At 50.1% G+C, this 23,865-nt stretch overlaps 1 protein-coding gene across 1 annotated transcript; it reads left to right on the top strand.

Annotated features, from left to right (window-relative positions):
* Nucleotides 1-4,084: 4,084 nt before the first annotated feature.
* Nucleotides 4,085-23,649, top strand: c4h1orf35 (chromosome 4 C1orf35 homolog). The gene is made up of 8 exons (XM_078398483.1): nucleotides 4,085-4,225; nucleotides 5,987-6,137; nucleotides 8,123-8,168; nucleotides 10,084-10,166; nucleotides 13,471-13,543; nucleotides 16,222-16,301; nucleotides 18,679-18,789; nucleotides 23,214-23,649. The coding sequence occupies exons 1-8, from the start codon at nucleotides 4,135-4,137 to the stop codon at nucleotides 23,257-23,259; spliced, it is 681 nt and encodes a 226-aa protein (XP_078254609.1). The 5' UTR covers nucleotides 4,085-4,134; the 3' UTR covers nucleotides 23,260-23,649.
* The last annotated feature ends 216 nt before the right edge of the window (nucleotides 23,650-23,865 follow it).

The raw sequence follows: 23,865 nt of genomic DNA, 5'->3' as shown, positions 1-23,865 counted from the left end.
GAACATGTGGCTGCACTGCCGGTGGTGGCCTGTTTAGGACTTCTTCGAAATGCTCTACACATCTGTCGAGCTGCGCCTCCTGGGTTGATAGCAGTTGGCCGTTCTTGTGTGTAATTGGTTTGTTACTGTGCAGGTATGTCCCGGACAATTTCCTTGTGATGGTATACAACTCCCTCATGTTCCTTTGAGTCGCCGCCATTTCTGCCTCCTTGGCTAGCCTCTCCACCAGTGTACTCTTGGCCCTCCTGATGTTCTTTCGCACTTCTTTGTGGCATCTGTTGTACTCCTTTTGGGCCAAAAACCTTTTCAGCTCTTGTTCCTGTGTTGTTCACCTTCTCTTTGAACTTTCTCCTGTATTGGATTGCGTTGAGGGTTCCTGGTGTTATCCACTCCTTGTGCTTTTGGGTCCTTCTCCCTAGAGCCTCCTCACAGGTCAATAGTCAATAGTCGTTTATTTGTCACATACACATAAATGTGTAGTGAAATGAAACATTACCCGCAGTTGAACAATAAGACCAATAAGAATAATCAATAAAAATGCAATAACACATACAATCATAAACTAACACCAAACAAAAAGAAACATCCATCACAGCGAGTCTCCTCCAGTCCCTCCTCACTGTGATGGAAGGCCACAATGTCTTTTCTCTTCCCCTGCCGTCTTCTCCCGCGGTCAGGCTGTTGTCGTTGCCACGTCGGGGCACCCGACATTAAAGCCCCCGCTGGGCGGTGAAAATCCCGCGGCCTATTCCAGGCCGCGCCGGACGGTGAAAGATCCGCGGCGGGCCAACCCAAGCCCCGCGATTCGGGGCGGGTGAACACGCTGCTTCTGCCGCTGCCGGAGCTCCCGATGTTGGCCCCCACCCAGGGGCCTGCGGGCTTCCGACGTCCACGCGGCCCGCGCCGGAGCCTCCGGAGACGAGTCGCAGCCGCTCCCGCAGCATCCGCAGGCAGCCAGCGCCGCAGGTGGTGAGTCCGGGCCGCGGGCTCTGCGAACCAGAGCCTAGGTGGTCCCAGGTGCATGGCCGGTGGTAGGCCGCAACGGGAACGGGGACACGACACAGAAACAAAGGTCGCGTCTCCGTTCGGGAGAGAGAATTTTACAGTTCCCGTTCCCTCCCCCCCCCCCCCCCCCCCCCCCCCAAACATAACATACAAACCCTACACCATATTAAAACTACAATTCAGACAAAAACAACAAAAAACACAAAAGACAGACGGACTGCAGGCAAGCCGCAGCTGAGCTCCAAGCAGCTTTTAGGCGTTCCCACTCCTCTTTTATTGTCCATCCTTCCTTCCTCCTCAGCTGTAGCTCTGTATTTTCCCTTGAGAGGATATCCTTGAACTTCTTCACCACTTGAGCACTGCTGAGGTATTCAGTGTTGTATTTCGCTCTTTGGCTTTTGGCCCAGTGGTGTATCCTCAGCCTGAGCTTGAATTTCCCTACCAGGAGGTGGTGGTCTGAAGCTGCATCTACTCCTACTTTTTGTTCTCACATCTTCCATGGACCTTCTGAACTTTTTTTTAAAAAAATTTCATTTGTCAGCAATTATTAAAAATATGCAAAAGCTTTTAAAACATGCCTATTAAAATCCTATGATTATATGAACAAAACTAAATTTAAAAGCTTCTTTGAAGGCCTGTGTACAGATGAAAATTAACTGAAATTTGGACCGATAGTTAACTTAATTTGAATGCATTTCCAGCTGTGATTATTTCCAGCTTGATTATAATCTTATATTAAACATTATGCCCTTTATCCTGTATCTGTGCACGGCTTGAATGTAATCATATATAGTCTTTCCGCTGACTAGATAGCATGGAACAAAAAAGCTTTTCACTGTACCTCAGTACATGTGACATTAAACTAAAATAAACTTTGAGAGAAGTGCTGATTGTTAAGATGATGTTTTTCAATTGGTCTGGCAGATCTTGAGTATTGAAATTCCTGCCCCAGCATATTTTCATATGAAAGCATGGGACAATAATCAGTCCACTAATTGTTGGCTTGAAGGTTTACGATCTTCATGTCATAAGTGATAGGAGCAGAATTAGGCCATTCAGCCCATCAAGTCCACTCTACCATTCAATCCTGGCTGATCTATCTCTCCCTCCTAACCCCATTCTCCTCCCCGTAACCCCCGACACCCGTACTAATCAAAAATCTATCTATCGCTGCCTTAAAAATATCCATTGACTTGGCCCCCACAGCCTTCTGTGGCAATGAATTCCACAGATTCACCACCCTCTGACTAAAGTAATTCTTCCTCGTCTCCTTGTAATCTACTAATAATAGACACACTTCCTTTGACAAAGTTCCGCATGGTAGGCTGCCTTGGAAGGTTAGATTGCATGGGATCCAAGGAGAGATAGCTGAATGAATAGAATGGATCGAACATTGGCTTCATGGAAGGAAGCAGAGGGTGATTATGGATAGTTGGTTTAAAGTGTACAAAATTGTGAGAGGAATAGATCGGGTAGACGCACAGAGTCTCTTGCCCTGAGTAGGGGAATCGAGGACCAGAGGACATAGGTTTGAGGTGAGAAGGGAAAGATTTAATAGGAACCTGAGCGGTAACTTTTTCACACAAATGGAGGTGGGTGTATGGAACGAGCTGCCAGAGGAGGTAGTTGAGGCAGAGACTATTGCAATGTTTAAGAGACGTTTAGACTGGTAAATGGATACGACAGGTTTGGAGGGATATGGACGAGGGAAATATGCCCTCTTGTGTCCAAAGGCTCGATGCTAGTTTGTCTGCTACACGGAATGCTCTCCAATCCACCCTTGTGCATTTTAGTTTAGATTAGTTTAGAGACACAGCATAGAAATGAGAATAGAAGAGTACAGCACAAGAACAGGCCCTTTGGGCCCCGACCTGCGATCCCCGCACACTAACACAATCCTACACACACACTAGGGGCAATTTACATTTAGACCAAGCCAATTAACCTACAATCCTGTACGTCTTTGGAATGTGGGAGGAAACCGGGATACCCGGAGAAAACCCACGCAGGTGACGGGGAGAACGTACAAACTCCGTACCGACAGCACGTGTAGTCAGGATGGAACCCGGGTCTCTGGTGCTGTAAGGCAGCAACTCTACCGCTGCCCCAACGTGCCGCACTTTTCATTCGGCATTTTTAAGGCAGAGAAAGATAGATTCTGGATTAGTGCGGGTGTCTCGGGTTATGGGAGGCAGGAGAATGGGGTTAGGAGGGAGAGATAGATCAGCCATGATTGAATGGCGGAGTGGACTTGATGGGCCGAATGGCCTAATTGTGCTCCCATCACAGAAGGGTATCGCCCCGAAACGTCACCCGCTCCTTCTCTCCAGGGATGCTGCCTGTCCCGCTAAGTTACTCCAGCATTTTGTGTCTGTTTGGGTTAGAAGTGGCGCCCCGCAGTAAGATGGCGGTGGCGGTGAAGGTGCCCCGCAATAAGATGGCGGCGGTGGTGAAGGTGCCCCGCAGTAAGATGGCGGCGGTGGTGAAGGTGCCCCGCAATAAGATGGCGGCGGTGGTGAAGGTGCCCCGCAGTAAGATGGCGGCGGTGGTGAAGATGCCCCGCAGTAAGATGGCGGCGGCGGTGGTGAAGATGCCCCGCAGTAAGATGGCGGCGGCGGTGGTGAAGATGCCCCGCAGTAAGATGGCGGCGGCGGCGGCGGTGAAGATGCCCCGCAGTAAGATGGCGGCGGTGGTGAATGTGCCCCGCAGTAAGATGGCGGCGGTGGTGAAGGTGCCCCGCAGTAAGATGGCGGCGGTGAAGATGCCCCGCAGCAAGATGGGGGCGGTGGTGAAGATGCCCCGCTGCAGATGGCGGCGGCGAAAATGCCCCGTTGTAGATGACAGTTGCAGTGGTGGTGACGCCGACGATGCCCCGCAGTAAGATGGCGGCGGTGAAGATGCCCCGCAGTAGGATGGCGGCGGTGACGATGATGCTCCGCAGTAAGATGGCGGCGGTGACAATGCCCCGCAGTAGGATGGCAGTGGTGCTGACGATGCCCCACAGTAAGATGGCGGCGGTGACGATGATGCCCCGCTGGAGACGGCGGTGTCATCCAGTTGCGCCGGATTTGCACGGGGAGAGGCCCGGGAGCGGCAGCAGCAAACACAACAACAACAACGGCGGCGGCGATGGGCTCGGCCCGGGGTGGGGTGCGTGGTGGGCAGGATCAGTTCACCTGGGAGGAGGTGAAGGCCGACAAACACCGGGAGAACTACCTGGGTGAGAACGGAGTGAGGGAGAGAGAGGGGGGGGGGGAGTTAGGGGAGGGTGAGGGGGGGAGGGTGAGGGGGGGAGAGGGGGGGAGGGAGGGGGGGAGGGGAGGGGGGGAGGGGGAGAGAGGGAGGGAGGGGAGGGGAGGGGGGGAGTTAGGGGAGGGTGAGGGGGGAGAGAGGGAGGGAGGGGGGGGGGGGGGGGAGGGGAGGGGGGGAGGAGGGGGGGAGGGGGAGAGAGGGAGGGAGAGGGGAGGGGGAGGGGAGGGGGGGAGGGGGAGAGAGGGAGGGAGGGGAGGGGAGGGGGGGAGTTAGGGGAGGGTGAGGGGGGAGAGAGGGAGGGAGGGGGGGAGGGGAGGGGGGGAGGAGGGGGGGAGGGGAGGGGGGGAGGGGGAGGGGGAGGGGAGGGGGAGGGGAGAGGGAGGGGGGGAGGAGGAGGGGGAGAGGGGAGAGGAAGGGAGAGAGGGGGGGAGAGGGAGGTGATGGGGAGATAGAGGGGAGGGGAGAGGGTGGATAGAGAGGGGGGAGGGGGGGAGGTGGGGAGGGGGAGGGGGTGAGAGGGGGAAGGGGAGAGAGGGAGGGCGAGGGGGGATAGAGACGGGGAGGGAGAGAGGAGGGGGAGAGATGGAGGGGAGATAGAGGGGAGGGGAGAGGGTGGATAGAGGGGGAGGGGAGAGGCAGGGGAAAGAGAGCTACAGGGGGCGGGGAGAGAGGGGGATAAGAGGGATGGGGTGGAGTGTGGAACTTGGGGGGAGAGGGTGTCTGGGTTTTCTCCGGGTGCTCCGGTTTCCTCCCACGTTGTAAATTGTCCCTATCGTGTAGGACAGTACTAGTGTACGGGGTGATCACTGGTCGGCACGGACTCGGTGGGCCGAAGGGCTTGTTTCCACGCTGTATCGTCTACGGTTTAAAGCTGCATGGGCTGATCCTGTGGGGAAGGGCTGCTGGTCATTCCCTGAGACAGCAGCGCTCCCTTACTACTCTGCTGTTCTGTTTTGACCAGGCTCACAGGGGCTCTGCATGAAATGGTCAGTGATTTAGACTTTAGAGACACAGCACAGAAACAGGCCCTTCAGCCCACCAAGTCCACACCGACCAGCTACACTGGTTCTATCCTACACACTCGGGGCGATTTACAGAAGCCAGTTAACCTACAAACCTGTACGTCTTTGGAGCGTGGGAGGAAACCGGAGCACCCGGGGGAAACCCACGCGGTCACGTGGAGAACGTACAAACTCCGTACAGGCAGCCCCCGTGGTCAGGATTGAACCCGGGTCTCCAGCGCTGAGAGGTGGCGGCTCTTCCAGCGGTTGAGTTTATTGTCATGTGCATGGGGTACAGTGAAAGGTTTTTGTTGCGTCAGTCAGTGGAAAGACAATACTTGATTACAATCGAGCCGTCGACCGTGTAAAGTAAGAAATGTTACTGTAGGAGTGGAGATTTAAGAATGTGGAGCGATTGTAATATGTGGATGTAGATCTGCGTCTGTGGCTAGCATGGAAAATAGTCACCTGGGATGGAAGCAATAAATCCACTGCACCAGATTTATTAGTATAAAAATATTCAATGGTGTATTCGAGAGAGTTCGATATAGCTCTTGGGGCTAACGGAATCAAGGGATACGGGGAGAAAGCAGGAACGGGGTACTGATTTTGGATGATGAGCCATGATCATGTTGAATGGCGGTGCTGGCTCAAAGGGCCGAATGGCCCACTCCGTCTATTTTCTATGTTTCTAAATACATATCTGGCTCATTTTTGGCGGCGTGCAGGAAACTCGCTCATGGCACCGGTCGGGCGGTGGCAGAAAGGGCGGGACCTCACCTGGTACGCGAAGGGAAAGCAGACCGAGGCGGGACAGTCCCGAGCGGAAGAGCTGACGGCCGTTCGAAAGGCCGAGCAAGAAGCCCTCATGGCAGCGCTGTGAGTTCCGACCGTGCATTCCCCCCGTTACCTCCCTCTGCTGAAGGGGATCTCATAGAAACATATAAAATTATAAAAGGACTGGACAGGCTAGATGCAGGAAAAATGTTCCCAATGTTGGGCGAGTCCAGAACCAGGGCCCACAGTCTTAGAATAAAGGGGAGGCCATTTAAAACTGACGTGAGAAAAATCTTTTTCACCCAGAGAGTTGTGAATTTGTGGAATTCTCTGCCACAGAGGGCAGTGGAGGCCAAATCACTGGATGGATTTAAGAGAGAGTTAGATAGAGCTCTAGGGGCTAGTGGAATCAAGGGATATGGGGAGAAGGCAGGCACGGGTTATTGATTGGGGACGATCAGCCATGATCACAATGAATGACGGTGCTGGCTCGAAGGGCCGAATGGCCTCCTCCTGCACCTATTTTCTATGTTTCTATGAAGGCTTGTGCTAGGTTCCATAGACTGTTCATAACTGATAAGAGTAGAATTAGGCCAATCGGCCCATCAAGTCTGCTCTGCCATTCAATCATGGCTGATCTATCTCTCCCGCCGAACCCCATTCTCCTGCCTTCTCCCCATAACCCCTGACACCCGTACTAATCAAATACTATCACCTTATTGCGGCAGAATCTATCTATCTCTGCTTTAAAAATATCCATTGACGTGGCCACCACAGCCTTCTGTGGTTGTTTGGTGTTAATGTAGAAACAAGGAACTACAGACTGCAAGGAACGACACGGGCAGCACAGTGCCTCACAGCGCCAGACACACATGATTGATTCTGACGACAGGTGCTGCCTGCATGGATGGAGAGTGCATTCTCCCTGTGACCGCGTGGGATTCCTCCGGGTGCTCCGGTTTCCTCCCAAATTCCAAAGATGTGCGGGTTTGTAGGTCAATTGGCTTCTGTAAATTGTCCCTGATTGCTGGTCGACGCGGTCTTGGTGGGGTGGAGGGCCCGTTTCCATGCTGTATCTTTAAACTAAAGGGCACAAAGTGCTGGAATAACTCAGCAGAACAGGCAGCATCACTGGAGAACATCGATTGATCATCGATCCAGGTTCTCCAGAGATGCTGCCTGTCCTGTTCAGTTACTGCAGCACTTTGTATCCCGCTGGTTAGTTTTAGTTAAGTGTGGGGACACAACAGGGAAACAGGCCCTTCGGCCCGCCGAGTCTGCGCCGACTAGCAATCACCCCGTATACTAGTCCTTTCATACACATTAGCGAACATTTACAGTTTGTCCAGTTTGCGTGATGTTTGACTCTGGCAATGCGGGATGCCCAGGACAGAAAGGTCAGTATGGGATGGGAAGGGGAGTTAAAAGGGTTGGTAACCAGGAGATCACGTAGGCCTTCGCACACTGAGCATACGTGTTCGGCGAAACGGTTGTCTAGTCTACTCTGGGAATCTTAATTGGCAATGAAAAGGGGAGAAAGGTTCTGACTCTTTACCCTATCCATGCCTCTCATAACTTTATATACTTCTCTTGGCTCTCCCCTCAGCTGCACAGAAAACAATCTGAGTTTGTCAAACCTCTCCTTTATGCCTGCACCCTCTACTCCCGCCCGGTTAACAGTCTGGAAAGAGTGGATGTGGAGAGGATGTTTCCACTACCGGGAGAGTCCAGGACCAGAGGTCACAGCCTCAGAATTAAAGGACGTTACTTTATGAAGGAATTCAGGAGGAATTTCTTTAGTCAGAGGGCGGTGAATCTGTGGAATTCATTGTCATAGGCGGCTGTGGTGGCCAAGAAAATGGATGTTTTTAAGGCAGAGATAGATAGATTCTTGATTAGTACGGGTGTCGGGTTATGGGGAGAAGGCAGGAGAATGGGGTTAGGAGGGAGAGATAGATCAGCCATGATTGAATGGCGGAGTAGACTTGATGGGCCGAATGGCCTAATTATGCTCCTATCACTTAACCTTTGTGTGCTCACAGAAACGGGGTGTGATTTTTTTGTTGTTTTATTTCTCTTTCTGTTAGAGGGTACAAGAATCCCCAAAGGAAACCCACCGGTGTGACCAAAGAGGTAAGTACTATGTACTACAGGGCAAAGCGAAAGCACGTGTAGAATTAATTGTGTGTAACATCATGGGGGGGGGGGGGGATAGATTGGGTAGCTGCACAGTCTTTTACCCAGAGTTGAGGATTCAAGAACCAGGGGACATAGGTTTAAAGTGAGGGGGGAAAGATTTCATAGGAACCTGAGGGGTGACCTTTTCACACAGAGGGTGGTGGGTATACGGAACGGACGTAGTTAAGGCAGGTACTATAACAGCATTTAAAAGACACTTAGACAGGTACATGGATAGATATAACATGCTGGAGTAATTCAGCGGGACAGGCAGCATGTCTGGAAAGAAGGAATGGGGGACGTTTTGGGTCGAGACCCTTCTTCCGACTTTAGGAAGGACCTAGACAGGAAAGGGTTAGAGGGATGTGGGCCAAATGCGGGCAAATGGGACTAGCTTAGATGGGGCATCTTGGTCGGCATGGATGAGTTCGGCCAAGGGGCATGTTTCTGTGCTGCATGACTATGACTTTTAGGAGTGCCATTATAGCCACAATGTGATCATCTACATACCTGTCACGTTTACAAGTTATAGGAGTAGAATTAGGCCATTTGACCCATCAAGTCTACTCTACCATTCAATCATGGCTAATCTCCGCCTCCTAATCCCATTTTCTTGCCTGCTCCCCACAACCCTTAACACCCGTTCAAATCACGAACTTTCCATAAAAATATCAACTGACGGCCTCCACAGCCCTCTGTGGCAAAGAATTCCACAGATTCACCGCCCTCTGAGTAAAATAAAATTCTCCTTATCTCCTTCCTAAAAGAGCATCCTTTAATTCTGAGGCTATGACCTCTGGCCCTGGACTCCCACCAGTGGAAACATCCTCTCCACATCCACTCTATCCAGGCCTCTCACTATTCTGTAAGTTTCAATGAGGTCCCCCCCTCAACCGTCTAAACTCCAGCGAGCACAGGCCCAGTGCTGTCAAATGCTCATCATAGGTCAACCCACTCATTCCTGGGATCATTCTTGTAAACCTCCTCTGGACCCTCTCCAGCGCCAGCACATCCTTCCTCAGATATGGGGCCCAAATTTGCTCACATAACTGCAAATTCGGCCTGACCAGTGCCTTAGAGCCTCAACATTACATTCCTGACTTTGTATTCCAGTCCTTTTGATATAAATGAATTTGCCAGTTTCATTTTTTGAACCCCATGGGGTGTATGTGTATCTTATGAGTGTGTTATGCAAAATACAAAGTGCTGGAGGAACGGAGTGGGTCAGGCAGCATCAGGTGAGGGAATGGGCAGATGACATTTCAGGTTGGGACCCTCCTTCAGATTGACTAGACTTTACTTTAGACTTTAGAGAGACAGTGTAGAAACAGGCCCTTGAGCCCACTGAGTCCACGCCGACAAGTGATTACCCGTACACTAAAACCATCCTACACACTTGGGCCAATTTACAATTTTTACCGAAGCCAATTAACCTACAAACCTTTACGTTTTTGGTGTGCGGGAGGAAACCGGAGAAACCCATGCGGTCACAGGGACAAGCTCCGTACAGAAAGCAGCCGCAGTCAGGTTGAATGCGGGTCTCATAGAGTCATAATTTAGTTTATTGTCACATTTACCGGGGTAAAGTCCGATCAAAGGTAGCCGAGGGTCCCTAGTGTGTCGGATGGTGCCAGTGTACGGGTATGGGGAGAAGGCAGGAACGGGGTACTGATTGAGAATGATCAGCCATGATCACATTGAATGGCGGCGCTGGCTCGAAGGGCTGAATGGCCCACTCCTATTGTCTATTGAACCGCTGGTCAGCGTGGACTCGGTGGGCCATGGGGCCTGTTTCCGCGCTGTATCTCTAAAGTCTAAAGTAAAGTTGCAAGATGCGGCCTATTCAAACGGCAATATTGTTTGGTTTCAGGAGCTGGCCGAGGTGTGCAAGCGTGAGGGTGCGGACCCCGACAGCAAACATGTTGACCGGGTGCTCGGCCTCGGCAGTTCACGGTAGGAAGAACGCTCGACACACGGGGAACTGCAGATGCTGGCTTACAAAAAAAACACACGGTGCTGGAGGAACTCAGTGTGTCAGGCAGCATCTGTGGAGGGAGTGCACAGGCAGCGTTTCGCGTCGCGAGTTTAGTTTTTTAGTTTAGAGATACAGCGTGGAAACAGGCTCTTCGGCCCACCGGGTCCGCGCCGACCAGCGATCCCCGCACATTAACACTATCCTACACCCACTAGGGACAATTTTACATTTACTAAGCCAATTAACCTACATACCTGCACGTCTTTGGAGTGTGGGAGGAATCCGAGGATCTCGGAGAAAACATACGCAGGTCACGGGGAGAACGTACAAACTCCGTACAGACGGTGCCCGCAGTCAGGATCAAACCCGTATCTCCGGCGCTGCATTCGCTGTAAGGCAGCAACTCTACCGCTGCGCCACTTTGACTGCCCAAAGTGATATGTTCATAAGTGATAGGAGCAGAATTAGGCCATTTGGCCCATCAAGTCTATTCCACCATTCAATCATGGCTGATCTATCTCTCCCGCTCAACCCCATTCTCCTGCCTTCTCCCCCCATAACCCCTGACACCCGTACTAATCAAGAATCTATCCATTTCTGCCGTAGAAATATTCATTGGCTTGGCCTCCACAGCCTTCTGTGGCAACGAATTCCACCAGATGAGGGCAGAAAGCTGGAAAAGAGAGGTGGGGGGGATGGGACAAAGCCTGGCAAGTGATAGGTGGATACATGCAAGGGGGGGGGGGGGGGGGAGAGAAAAGAGGGGTCTGATTGGTAGATGGCTGGAGTAGGTGACAAAGGCCGGAGGTGAAAAGGAGACAAAAGGGGGCGTGAAATGTGAGGCCAGAGCAAGGGTAGAGGTAGAAGATGGCAGAGCGGAGGGGAGAGATATGTGTGGGCACCTTGTTGGGGTGGGGACAGGGAAGAGAGGGAGGCAAAAAGGGGGGGGGAGTGGGGTTGACCTGACATTGGAGGGTTCAGTGATCGCATGTACCCAAGTGGAATACGAGGTGCTGTTGCTCCAGTTTGCGTCTGGCCTCACTCTGACATTGGAGGACAGAAAGGTCGGTTTTGGGGAAGCGAGGAATGGCAGATGCTGGTTAACACACAAAAGGGGACCAGAGTGCTGGAGTAACTCAGCAGGTCAGGCAGCATCTCTGGAGAACCTTGGGTGGCACGGTGGCGTAGTGGTAGAGCTACTGCTTCACAGCGCCAGAGACCCGTGTTCGATCCTGACTACGGATGCTGTCTGTGCGGAGTTTGTACGTTCTCCCCGTGACCTGCGTGGGTTTTCTCCGAGATCTTCGGTTTCCTCCCACGCTCCAAAGACGTACAGGTTTGTAGGTTAATTGGCTTAGTATGAATGTCAAATTGTCCCTAGTGTGTGTAGGTTAGTGTTAGTGTGTGTGGATCGCTGGTCGTCGCGGACTCAGTGGGCCGAAGGGCCTGTTTCCGCGCTGTATCTCTAAACTAAACTAAACCTGGATAGGTGATCTATCCATGTTCTCCAGTGATGCTGCCTGACCATGGATAGGTGATCTATCCATGTTCTCCAGTGATGCTGCCTGATCATGGATAGGTGAAGTTTCGCAGTTGGTGCAGTATCTCTCAGCTAAGGTAAACTAAAGATAGATGGAAAGCCGAAGACCGACACAAAAGGCTGGAGTAACTCAGCGGGTCAGGCAGCATCTCTGGAGAGAAGGAATAGATAATGTTTCTGGTTGAACCCCTTCTTCAGACTGAGAGTCAGGGTCTCCCCGAAACGCTGCTTGTTTCTTCTCTCCTGAGATACTGCCTGACTCGCCGAGTTACTCCAGCATTTTGTGTCTATCTTTGGTGCAAACCAGCATCTACAGTTCCTTCCGACATATTTGGACAGGTACATGGATAGGAAAGGTTTAAAGGGACATGGGCCAAATCCGGGCAGGTTGGACTAGCGTAGATGTTTACTTTAGCGATGCAGCGTAGAAACAGGTCCTTCGGCCCATCGGGCAGACCAGCAATCACCCTGTACAATAGCCCTATCCTGCACACTGGGGACAATTTACAGTAGCCAATTCACCTACAACCTTGTACGTCTTTGGAGTGTGGGAAGAAACTGGAGCACCAGGAGAAAACCACAGGCTCACGGGGAGATACTACAAACTCCGTACGGACAGCACCCGTAGTCAGAATCAAACCCAGGTCTCTGGTGTTGTAAGGTAGCAACTCTGTCGAGGAGCCAGTGCTGCCGTCTCAGCTGCGGCTTGCCTGCAGTCCGTCTGTCTTTTGTGTTTTTTGTTGTTTTTGTATGAATTGTAGTTTTAATATGGTGTAGTGTTTGTATGTTATGTTTGGGGGGGGGGGGGGGGAGGGAGGGAACGGGAACTGTAAAATTCTCTCTCCAGAACGGAGACGCGACCTTTGTTTCTGTGTCGTGTCTCCGTTCCCGTTGCGGCCTACCACCGGCCATGCACCTGGGACCACCCGGGGCTCTGGTTCGCAGAGCCCGCGGCCCGGACTCACCGCCTGCGGATGCTGCGGGAGCGGCTGCGATTCGTCTCCGGAGGCTGCGTGGATGTCGGAAGCCCGCAGGCCCCTGGGTGGGGGCCGACATCGGGAGCTCCGGCAGCGGCAGAGGCAGCGTGTTCGCCCGCCCCGAATCGCGGGGCTTGGGTCGGCCCACCGCGGACCTTTCACTGTCCGGCGTGGCCTGAAATAGGCCGTGGACCTTTCACCGTCCAGCGGGGGCTTCAATATCGGGAGCCCCGACCGCCCCGACGTGGCAACTCCAACAGCCTGACCGCAGGAGAAGACGGCAGGGAAGAGAAAAAGACATTTTTGGCCTTCCATCACAGTGAGGAGGGACTGGAGGAGACTCACTGTGATGGATGTTTCTTTTTGTTTGGTGTTAGTTGTGATTGTATGTGTTATTGCATTTTTATTGATTATTCTTATTGGTCTTATTGTTTAACTGCGGGTAATGTTTCATTTCACTACACATTTATGTGTGTGTGACAAATAAACGACTATTGACTATATTGACTACCGCTGAGCCACTGTGCCGCCCCTGTTCTCCCTGTGACTGCGTGGGTTTCTACCGGGTGCTCCGGTTTCCTCCCACATCCCAAAGACGTGCAGATTTGTAGCTTAATTGGCCCTCTGTAAATTGCCCCTGGTGTGTTGGGAGTAGATGTGAAATAACTTGCGTGAAGGGGTGTTTGGTTGGTGTGGACTCAGTGGGCCGAAGGGGTGTCTCCTTGTTGTAGGTATGACTCTCTAATTCAACCTGTCTCCTTGCAGGGGTTCGAGTTCCAGGATGATTCTAACCAAAGAAGACCGTGAGGCAGCCAAACTTGGTCTGGCCATCTTTACGGTGAGGGATGGTATATTTTTCTCTCAATAATGTTGAGCTGGGAGAGCTGCAGGTAACAGCTGGCCAACTGGTACTGATTGATGAATCGTACCTGTCTGTAGGGATATGTTTGACCAAAGAACCGTACAGCAAAAGAACAGGCTCCAGCCCACGATGTGTGTGCCAAATATGATGCCAACTCTTATCTACCTTTGGTTTAGTTTAGAAATACAGCGCAGAAACAGGCACTTCGGCCCACCGAGTCCGTGCTGACCAGCGATCCCTGCACACATCAGGAACAATTTACAATCGTACCAAAGCAATTAACCCACAAACCTGTAAGCCTTTGGAGTGTGGGAAGAATCCGAAGCTCCCGGAGACAACCCAGGCAGGTCACGGGGAGAACGTCCAGACTCGCAGACAAGCACCCGTAGTCAGGATGGAACCCGGGTCCCTGGCGCTGTGAGGCAGCAACTCTACCGCTGTGCCACCTGTGCATGATCCATATCCTTCCATTCCCTGCATATCCGTGTGCCTATCCAAAAGTCTCTTTAAACGCCACTATCGTATCTGCCTCCACCACCACCCCTGGCAGCGCGTTCCACATACTCAACACTCTTTGTGTAAAATAATAACATAAAGATTATGTCACTAGACGAGAATTCCATTTGACTGGACGGATGGCCCAGAAATATGAGTTGAAACTCTACCAAGGCAGCATGATGTACATTTAGTTAACTAACCTCCGGGATAAACTGGTGGGACTGTCATATGAGGAAAGATTGTAAAGACTGGGCTTATATTCACTGGAGTTTAGAAGGATGAGAGGGGATCTTATAGAAACTTATAAAATTATAAAAGGGCTGGTCAAGCTAGATGCCGGAAAAACTTTTTCACCCAGAGAGTTGTGAATTTGTGGAATTCTCTGCCACAGAGGGCAGTGAAGTCCAATTAACTGGAGGAATTGAAAAGAGAGTTAGATAGAGCTTTAGTGGTTGGTGGAATCAAGGGATATGGGGAGAAGGCAGGCACAGGTTACTGATTGTGGATCACAATGAATGGCGGTGCTGGCTCGAAGGGCCAAATGTTTAAACTAATAGTTGCCCGTGTAACTAGGACTTCATTGCTTGCCTGACCTGCTGAGTTACTGCTGCACTTTGTCACTTTGTGTAAACCAGCATCCGCAGTTCCTTGCTTCAATCTTTTTATAGTGTTATAAAGCGTGGAAATATTCTCAAGCTGACCAACATGCGTTTATAATACCTGCCTCAACTACCTCTTCCTGCAGCTCGTTTCATACACCCACACCCTTTGTGTAAAAAACAAAGTTACCCATCGGGTTCTTATTAAATCTTCCCCCCCCCCCCTCACTTTAAACCTATGGCCTCTGGTTCTTGATTCCCCCAGATGGACACTAAAAGCTGGAGAAACTCAGCGGGGCAGGCAGCATCTCTGGAGAGAAGGAATGGGTGACATTTCGGGTCGAGACCCTACTCTGACTTGATAGACAATAGACAATAGGTGCAGGAGAAGGCCATTCGGCCCTTCGAGCCAGCACCGCCATTCAATGTGATCATGGCTGATCATTCTCAATCAGTACCCCGTTCCTGCCTTCTCCCCATACCCCCTGACTCCGCTATCCTTAAGAGCTCTATCCAGCTCTCTCTTGAATGCATTCAGAGAATTGGCCTCCACTGCCTTCTGAGGCAGGGAATTCCACAGATTCACAACTCTCTGACTGAAAAAGTTTTTCCTCATCTCCGTTCTAAATGGCCTACCCCTTATTCTTAAACTGTGACCCCTTGTTCTGGACTCCCCCAACATTGGGAACATGTTTCCTGCCTCTAACATGTCCAACCCCTTAATAATCTTATACGTTTCGATAATCGATATTCGATAATTCTTGATTCCCCTACTCTGGGTACAAAACTCTGTGCATTCACCCTATCTATCCCCCATATGATCTTATACATCATCCCTCATTCTCCTGCATTCCAAGGAATAAAGTCCTATCGTGCCCAACCTCTCCCTATACCTCAGGCTCTTGAGTCCAGGCAACTTCCTTGTGAAATGTACTCTTTCTATTCCTCTCAAGTAAAATTAATAAACAAAACTTTAATTTCCTTTCCATCGATGCTGCCTCAGTGGGTGAGAGTTTAAACATCCGAGGGGAACCAAGGAACATGATTTAGTTTAGTTTAGAGATACAGCGCGGAAACAGGCCCTTCGGCCCACCGAGTCCGCGCCGACCAGCGATCCCCGCACACTAACACTACCCTACACACATTATGGACAATTTTACATTTATACCAATCAAAGTAACCTACAAACCTGTACGTCTTTGGAATGTGGGAGGAAACCAAAGATCTCGGAGAAAACCCACGCAGGTCACGGGGAGAACGTACAAACTCTGTACAGATAAGCACCCGTAGTTGGGATGGAACCCGAGTCTCTGGCGCTGTGAGGCAGCAGCTCTACCGCTGCGCCACCGTGCATGTCCAAGATCTGTGATTTAAACTTCAGAAATACAGCGTGGAAATAGGCCCTTCGGCCCACCGAGTCCGCACCGACCAGCGATCACCCCGTACACCACCTCTATCCTATTTGTTGACTACCTCCGCATGTTGTGCAACGTCCCGGTGTTCGCGAGTTTCTCTTTCTCTCCAGTGTCATCCGTGCCTTCTCTGCTCTTGTTACAGCACCACAAATGCAGTGAGGACGTGGAGTCAGTGAATCAAAAGCGGAAACCAGAGGAGAGCGGAGAACAGGAGACAGAGAGGTGAGAGGACAGGAGTGGCAAAAAGTAATTTCTGTTGAGTTGCTTCCCGCCCCCCCCTCCCCTTCGGCTTAACATTTCTCTCCTCGAGTCATAGAGTGATACAGTGTGGAAGCAGGCCCTTCGGCCCAACTTGCCCACAACGGCCAACATGTCCCAGCTACACTAGTCCCACCTGCCTGCGCCTGGTCCAGATCCCTCCTGTCCTATCCATGTACCTGTCTAACCGTTTCTTAAAAGTTGGGATAGTCCCAGCCTCAACTACCTCCTCTGGCAGCTCGTTCCATACATCCACCAACCTTTGTGTGAAAAAGTTACTCCTCAAGATTCCTATTAAATCTTTCCCCCTTCACCTTGGATCTATGTCCTGTGGTGCTAGATTCCCTTACTCTGGGCAAGGGACTCTGTGCATCTAGCCGATCCATTCCTCATGATTTTGTCATGTGAATGTGTCATTGTGTCCTCTCTTTATCTTGACACCATTTTGTCTCCTTTTCATCTCTAGCCTTCGTTCAACCATCTCCCAATCAACACTCCCTCACTTCTATCCACATCACTTTACAGGCTTTCTCCCTCCTCCCCCTCTCTTTTCCAGCTCTCTACCCTCTACCCCAATCAATCCGAAGCAGAGTCCTGATCAGAAATGTCACCCATCCTTACCTTCCGCTGATGCAGCCTGACCCCCTGAGTTACTCCAGCACTTTGTGCTTTACTCAAGATTCTGATTCAAGATTCATAAGTTCATGTTCAGAAGTAATAGGAGCAGAATTAGGCCATTCGGTTCTTCACGTCTAATCCACCTTTCAATCGTGGCTGATCTATTTTCTCCTCTCAACCCCAATCTCCTGCCTTCTCCCCATAACCCCTGACACCCGTACGAATCAAGATTCTATCAATCTCCGCCTTAAAAACATCCATTGACTTGGCCTCCACAGCCTTCTGTGGTAATGACTTCCACAGATTCACCACCCTCTGACTAAAGAAATTCCACCTCCTCTCCATACTGAACTTCCGTTGAACTGAAGAAGGGTCTCGACCCGAAACGTCACCCATTCCTTCTCTCCAGAGATACTGCTGAATTACTCCAGCATTTAGTGTCTATCTTTGGTTTAAACCAGCTTCTGCAGTTCCTTCCTGCGCAGTATGTAGTATTCCTTGTCCTCTGCACCCATTTCTGTTGCTGATGTTTGCTGTGCATTGATAAATAGCCTGTGATTAAAATGAGGTTGGATTAACATGGGAGAGTTTCAGAGACTCCTCAGCTGCACTTGCAGTAAACTGCATGCAATTGAAGTGTAGTCACGATAATTGAGGGGCTATATTTTGTTGAGAGCAAAATAAAATGTTTTTTTCTAGTAAAAGGTGGCACGGTGGCGCAGCGGTAAAGTTACTGCTTTACAGCGAATGCAGCGCCTGAGACTCAGGTTCGATCCTGACTACGGGCGCTGTCTGCACGGAGTTTGTACGTTCTCCCCGTGACCTGCGTGGGTTTTCTCCGAGATCGTCGGTTTCCTCCCACACTCCAAAGACGTACAGGTATGTAGGTTAATTGACTGGGTAAAATGTAAAAATTGTCCCTAGTGTGTGTAGGATAGTGATAATGTGCAGGGATTGCTGGGCGGCTCAGACTTGGTGGGCCGAAGGGCTTGTTTCCGCGCTGTATCTCTAAAAAATCTAAAAAGGGGTGAAAATGTTCTCCTATTTGTGTGATTGGATTCCGGTTTCAGTTGTCAGAATCTGCCCATCCCATAAGCTGTGCCATTTTGAGCTGAAGTGTAAGAGTAACATGGTTCTTAACATTTGTGTGAAGAAGGGTTACGACCTGAAACGTCACCTATCCATGTTCTCCAACGGGTCAGGCAGCAACCCTGGAGAACATGCATTGGGGACGTTTCGGGTCGGGACCATTCTTCAGACCATGTTTAAAAATAAATCGCCGCATCTCCTTTTGGCAGTCTGAATAATGGTCCTGGCCTGAAACGTTACCTATCCATGTTCTCCAGAGATACTGCCTGGCCCGCTGAGTTACTCCAGCACTGTGTCCTGTGTAGTTTAGATACAGTGTGGAAACAGGCCCTTTGGCCCATCGAGTTTGCGCTGACCAGCGATCCCCGCCCACTAGCACTATTCTTCACATACTCAGGACAATTTACAATTTTACCGAAGCCAATTAACCTACAAACCTGTACACCTTTGGAGTGTGGGAGGAGATGGGAGATTTTGGAAACCCACGCAGGTGACGGGAGAACGTACAAACTCTGTTCAGACAAGACCCTTGGTCAGGATCGAACCCGGGTCTCTGATGCTGTAAGGCAGCAACTTTACTGCTGCGCCACCCTGCTGCCCTTGTGTAAACCAGCATCTTTTTTTCACACTCTAGGTCAGTGGGCCATAAGCGACACAAGAAAGAGAAAAAACACAAAAAGGAAAAGAAGAAGAAGAAGCACAAGAGCCACGAAAAATCATGTCCAAAGACGAAGCATCGAGACAGGTAAATACCAGGGAAGCCACTGGGTGATGTGGGGCAGGCTTTGCAGCATCCGGAGGCAAAGGGATAGTTGATATGGGTTGAGACCTGCATCAGGCCAAAGATCCACTGAGCCGCTAGAGCCACTGCCTCACAGCGCCAGAGACCCGGATTCGACCCTGACTTACTTTAAAGATACAGCGCGGAAACAGGCCCACCGAGTCCACGCTGACCAACAATCACCAGCACTATCCTACATACTCGGGATAATTTACAATTTATAGAAGCCAATTAGCTTACAATTAACTAAAAACCTGTTTGTCTGTGGAAACCGGAGCACCCGGAGAAAACCCACGCGGTCACAGAGAGAACGTACAAACTTCACACAGACAGCACATGTAGTCAGGATCGAACCCGGGTCTCTGGTGCTGTGAGGCAGCAACTCTACCGCCGCACCACTGCCTCCCGAAGTGACCTCGGGTGTTGTCTGTGTGGAGTTTGCAAGTGCTATCTGTGACGGCGTGGGTTTCATCTTGGTGCTCCCACATCTCAAAGATGTGCGGGTTTGAAAGTTAATCAGCTCCTCGTGTGTAGGGAGCAGATGGGAAAGTGGAATAACATAGAACTAGTGTGATCGATGGTCAATGTGGGACTCGGTGGGCCGAAAGGCCTGTTTCCATGCTGTGTCTCTGTTAAGCGTAGAGGGAATGTAGCGAGTATATAGAGGTTGGACTTGCCTCACCCCTATCATAGAACAATGGAGCAGAGGAACAGGTCATTCGGCCCACAATGTCTGTGCTGAAGAAGATGCTGTTTAACTAATCTACGTGATCTATTCCCTGCATATTTGTGAAGCCCCTTAAACACCACTATCAAACCTGGCTCCACTCTACCCCCGGCGGCATGTTCCAGGCACCCATCACCCTCTTTGCAAACAAATTCCCACAAATCCCAGATTCCCGCAGGGTGTCACGGTGGCGCAGCGGTAGAGTTGGTGCCTTTACAGCACCAGAGACCCGGGTTCCATCCCGACTACGGGTGCTGTAGGAAAATAACTGCAGATGCTGGTACAAATCGAAGGTCTTTATTCACAAAATGCTGGAGTAACTCAGCAGGTCAGGCAGCATCTCAGGAGAGAAGGAATGGGTGATGTTTTGGGTCAAGACCCTTCTTCAGGCTGATGTCAGGGGGGCGGGACAAAGGAAGGATATAGGTGGAGACAGGAAGACAGTGGGAGAACTGGGAAGGGGGAGGGGAAGAGAGGGACAGAGGAACTATCTAAAGTTGGAGAAGTCAATGTTCATACCGCTGGGCTGCAGATCTGCCCAGTTGGTGCTGTTCCTCCAATTTCCGGTGGGCCTCACTCGGCACTGGAGGAGGCCCATGACAGAAAGGTCAGACTGGGAGTGGGAGGGGGAGTTGAAGTGCTCAGCCACCGGGAGATCAGGTTGGTTAAGGCGGACTGAGCGAAGGTGTTGAGCGAGTCTGTGTTTGGTTTCGCCGATGTAAAGAAGTTGACATCTAGAGCAGCGGATACAATAGATGAGGTTGGAGGAGGTGCAGGTGAACCTCTGTCTCACCTGGAAAGACTGTTTGGGTCCTTGGATGGAGTTGAGGGGGGAGGTAAAGGGACAGGTGTTGCATCTCGTGCGGTTGCAGGGGAAAGTGCCCGGGAGGGGGTGGTTTGGGTAGGGACGAGTGGACCAGGGAGTTACGAAGGGAACGGTCTCTGCGGAACGCAGAAAGGGGAGGGGATGGGAAGATGTGGCCAGTAGTGGGGTCCCGTTGTAGGTGACGGAAATGTTGGTGGATGATTTGTAGGATACGTTGGCTGATGGGGTGGAAGGTGAGGACAACGGGGATTCTGTCCTTGTTACGAATGGGGGGGAGGGGGAGCAAGAGCGGAGCTGCGGGATATAGAAGAGACCCTAGTGAGAGCCTCATCTATAATGGAAGAGGGGAAGCCCCGTTTCCTGAAGAATCAGGGACATCTCTGATGCCCTAGTGTGAAACACCTCATCCCGGGCGCAGACGGAGGAATTGGGAGTAGGGGATAGACTTTTTGCAGGAGACAGGGTGGGAAGAAGTGTAGTCCAAATAGCTATGCGAGTCAGTTGGTTTATAGTGGATGTCAGTCACTAGTCTGTCTCCTGTGATGGAGATGCCCAGAAATGGAAGGGAGATGTCGGAGGTAGTCCAAGTATATTTAAGGGCAGGATGGAAATTTGGTAGTGAAGTGTATGAAGTCAGTGAGTTCTGCATGGGTACAAGAGGTAGCACCAATGCAGTTGTCGATGTAGCGGAGGTAGAGTTCGCGGATGGGGCCAGTGTATGTCCGGAACAGGATTGTCCGACTACGGGTGCTGTCTGTACGGAGTTTGTACATTCTCCGTGACCACGTGGGTCTTCTCCGAGATCTTCAGTTTCCTCCCACACTCCAAAGACGTACAGATATGTAGGTTAATTGGCTTGGTTAATAGGATGCACACTATCCTAGTGTGTGCAGGATAGTGTTAATGTGCGGAGATCGGTGCCTGTTTCCGCACTATCTCTAAACGGAAAAAAAACTAAGATCTCCTCTAATCTTTGCCTATCTCTCTCGTTTCTCTTTATACTGGCGATTTCCCTTCTGCGTCCTTGTGCAATCATGACCTGAAACGTCCACAATTCCTTTGCCTTCACCATTACTGTTTAATCCAGCAGCCGTTTATCTGCTCCAGATTCCAGCATTTTCTGCATCCTGTGTCTTATTGAGAAGATGTAATAGATGTTCGTTGGATAACTATCGATTATCAAGGAGGGCTTTTAACGTTTAATGAAAGCAAGAGACAGACTAAATCTGTAGGGCTGGGGATGTCAAATAAGAGCACACCTATATGCAATAAAATTCTTGAGAAAACTTGGGGTAGCACGGCAGTTATGTTACTGCCTTACGGCGCCAGACTTGGGTTTGACCCTGACCACAGGTGCTGTTGGTACGGTATTTGTATGTTGTCCCAGTGACCTGCTTGGATTTTCTCCGGGTGCTCCGGTTTCACCCTACACTGCAAAGATGTACAGGTTTGTATGTCAATTGGCTTCGGTTAAATTGTCCCTGGTGCGTCTCGGGTGATGTTAATGTACGGGGAATCGCTGGTCGGGTCGAAGGGCCTATTTCCATGCTGTATCACTAAACTGACAAAGATGGGTGATAAGAACAGTGTGAAGTAGGATTCATGCACGAGTTTTAAGTAATTATTGGGAGTATGGTACGTTAACTAGCTAGCTAACAGACCAATTTCCCTCCGAGGTTGAATAAAATTCTATCATATCGTAGACAGTGTTTGGTGTAACAAAGTCAAGAGAAGGCAAAGAATGAATAACTGAATGATGAGAGCAGTTTTGAGAGTTACAGATATAGCGTGGAAACAGGCTCACCAGGTCCATACGATCATCAATCACCCGTTCACACTAGTTCTGTTAGCCCATATTTGCATTCACTCCCTACACACCAGAGGTCAATTAACACAAACCTGCACGTCTTTGGGATGTGGGAGGAAAGCAGAGCACCCGGAGAAAACCCATGTGGTCAGAGAACGTGCAAACTCAAGACAGCACCCAAGGTCAGGATTGAACCTAGGTCACTTGGTACTGTGAGGCCACAGCTCTACCCACTGCGTCACCCATTCAAAACATTTGAATAAATCTTCCACAAATTGCTAAAAACAATAAAACGATTGCATTACTTTTGTTGGTCATAGATTTTAAAATAACAATGCAAGACCAGGACACAGTGGTGCAGCGCCAGAGACCTGGGTTTGATTCCGACTGGGTGCTGTCTGTACGGAATTTGTACGTTCTCCTTGTGACCATGTGGATTTTCTCTGGGTGCTCTGGTTTCCTCCCACATTCCAAAGATGTGCGGAGTTGTAGGTTAATTGGCTTCTGTAAATTGTCCCTAGTGCGTAGCAGAGTCTGTGTACGGGGTGATCACTGGTAGCCACGGACTCGGTGGGACGAAGGGTTTGTTTCCACACTATCTCTAAACTACACACCACCCAATTTCCTATAATTGATGGAAACTGCTCAATTCAGTCAAGAGTCAATAGTAGTACAAGATCAAATTGTTTTTGAACTTCCACATGGTTTTGTAAATTTAACCAAAGCAGCACAAGTTTATAAGCATAACACCTCTGTTTATGGTGTTTAGGACAAGCTGGCAGTTGTCCAAGGATATAGTTCCCATTCTGGTTTAGCCATGTAGGCTCAGTGTGAATGATGTGGTGGTACAGCGCCAGGGACCCAGGTTCGATCCTGACCTCAGATGCTGTCTTTATGGTGTTTGTACGTTCTTTTTGTGACTGCTTGGAGTGGGGAGACCTACAAACTATATATTTCTCATGGGGTGCATTATTTGGACTGTTTACTTACTTTTTGCCTTCTAACAAGTTTTCTTCTCCATTTTCTAGAAGGCATCACCGTTCAGAGCAAGAAGTAGATGAACAGCGCAGATAACATCACACAACGTATTCATTCCAGAGCAGTAGAACCTCCCCTTGCTCATTGTATCCATGGGCTGGACTTAGTAGCAAGGGTTGCTTCAATGGGCAGAATCTGTGACTTGAATAGCTCGGGACTGAGGTAAATGCATTTCACAGCTATGCCTATCAATTTAGCCATGTGAATTTTGTTAACACCTTTTAATCTAAGAGACTAGCGACAGGTTAAAAGGAATCTATCCCCTGAACTATCAGCAGTCCCACTGTTTCTTCCTTTAAGCGCAGGGATTGTAGTTACTTAGAGATTTTTTGGCCCAAGATGTAAAAATGTTTATTGTTTTATGTAATATTAAATAAAATGCTGTTCAAATAATCCATGCCCAGATTCATTGCTGAAGAGCTTAAAGGGACTTTGTGATTGATTTAAAGGTAAAGCATTGAAAAAAGCCCTTTGACCCACCAGGTCTACACTGATCATCAATTACCTGTTCCCACTCGCACCCATTCCCTGCACATTAGGCTCATTTTTAGAGGCCAATTAATCGATAAACCTGCATTTCTTTGGGATGCAAGAAGAAAACCCATGCAGTCATTGGGATAACGTGGTAGCCGCACAGGCTGC

The sequence above is a fragment of the Rhinoraja longicauda genome, chromosome 4 (assembly GCF_053455715.1).
Source record: "Rhinoraja longicauda isolate Sanriku21f chromosome 4, sRhiLon1.1, whole genome shotgun sequence".
Lineage (NCBI taxonomy): Eukaryota > Metazoa > Chordata > Chondrichthyes > Rajiformes > Arhynchobatidae > Rhinoraja > Rhinoraja longicauda.
This window is presented reverse-complemented; position numbering and strand designations above follow the sequence as displayed.

What these genes read in the sequence shown, in the direction of transcription:
- c4h1orf35 (XM_078398483.1), top strand. Translation starts at nt 4,135, where the DNA reads ATGGGCTCGGCCCGGGGTGGGGTGCGTGGTGGGCAGGATCAGTTCACC. An exon ending in CCACCGGTGTGACCAAAGAG is followed by an intron (nt 8,169 to 10,083) that starts GTAAGTACTATG and finishes GTTTGGTTTCAG; the next exon opens with GAGCTGGCCGAGGTGTGCAA. An exon ending in GGAGAACAGGAGACAGAGAG is followed by an intron (nt 16,302 to 18,678) that starts GTGAGAGGACAG and finishes TTCACACTCTAG; the next exon opens with GTCAGTGGGCCATAAGCGAC.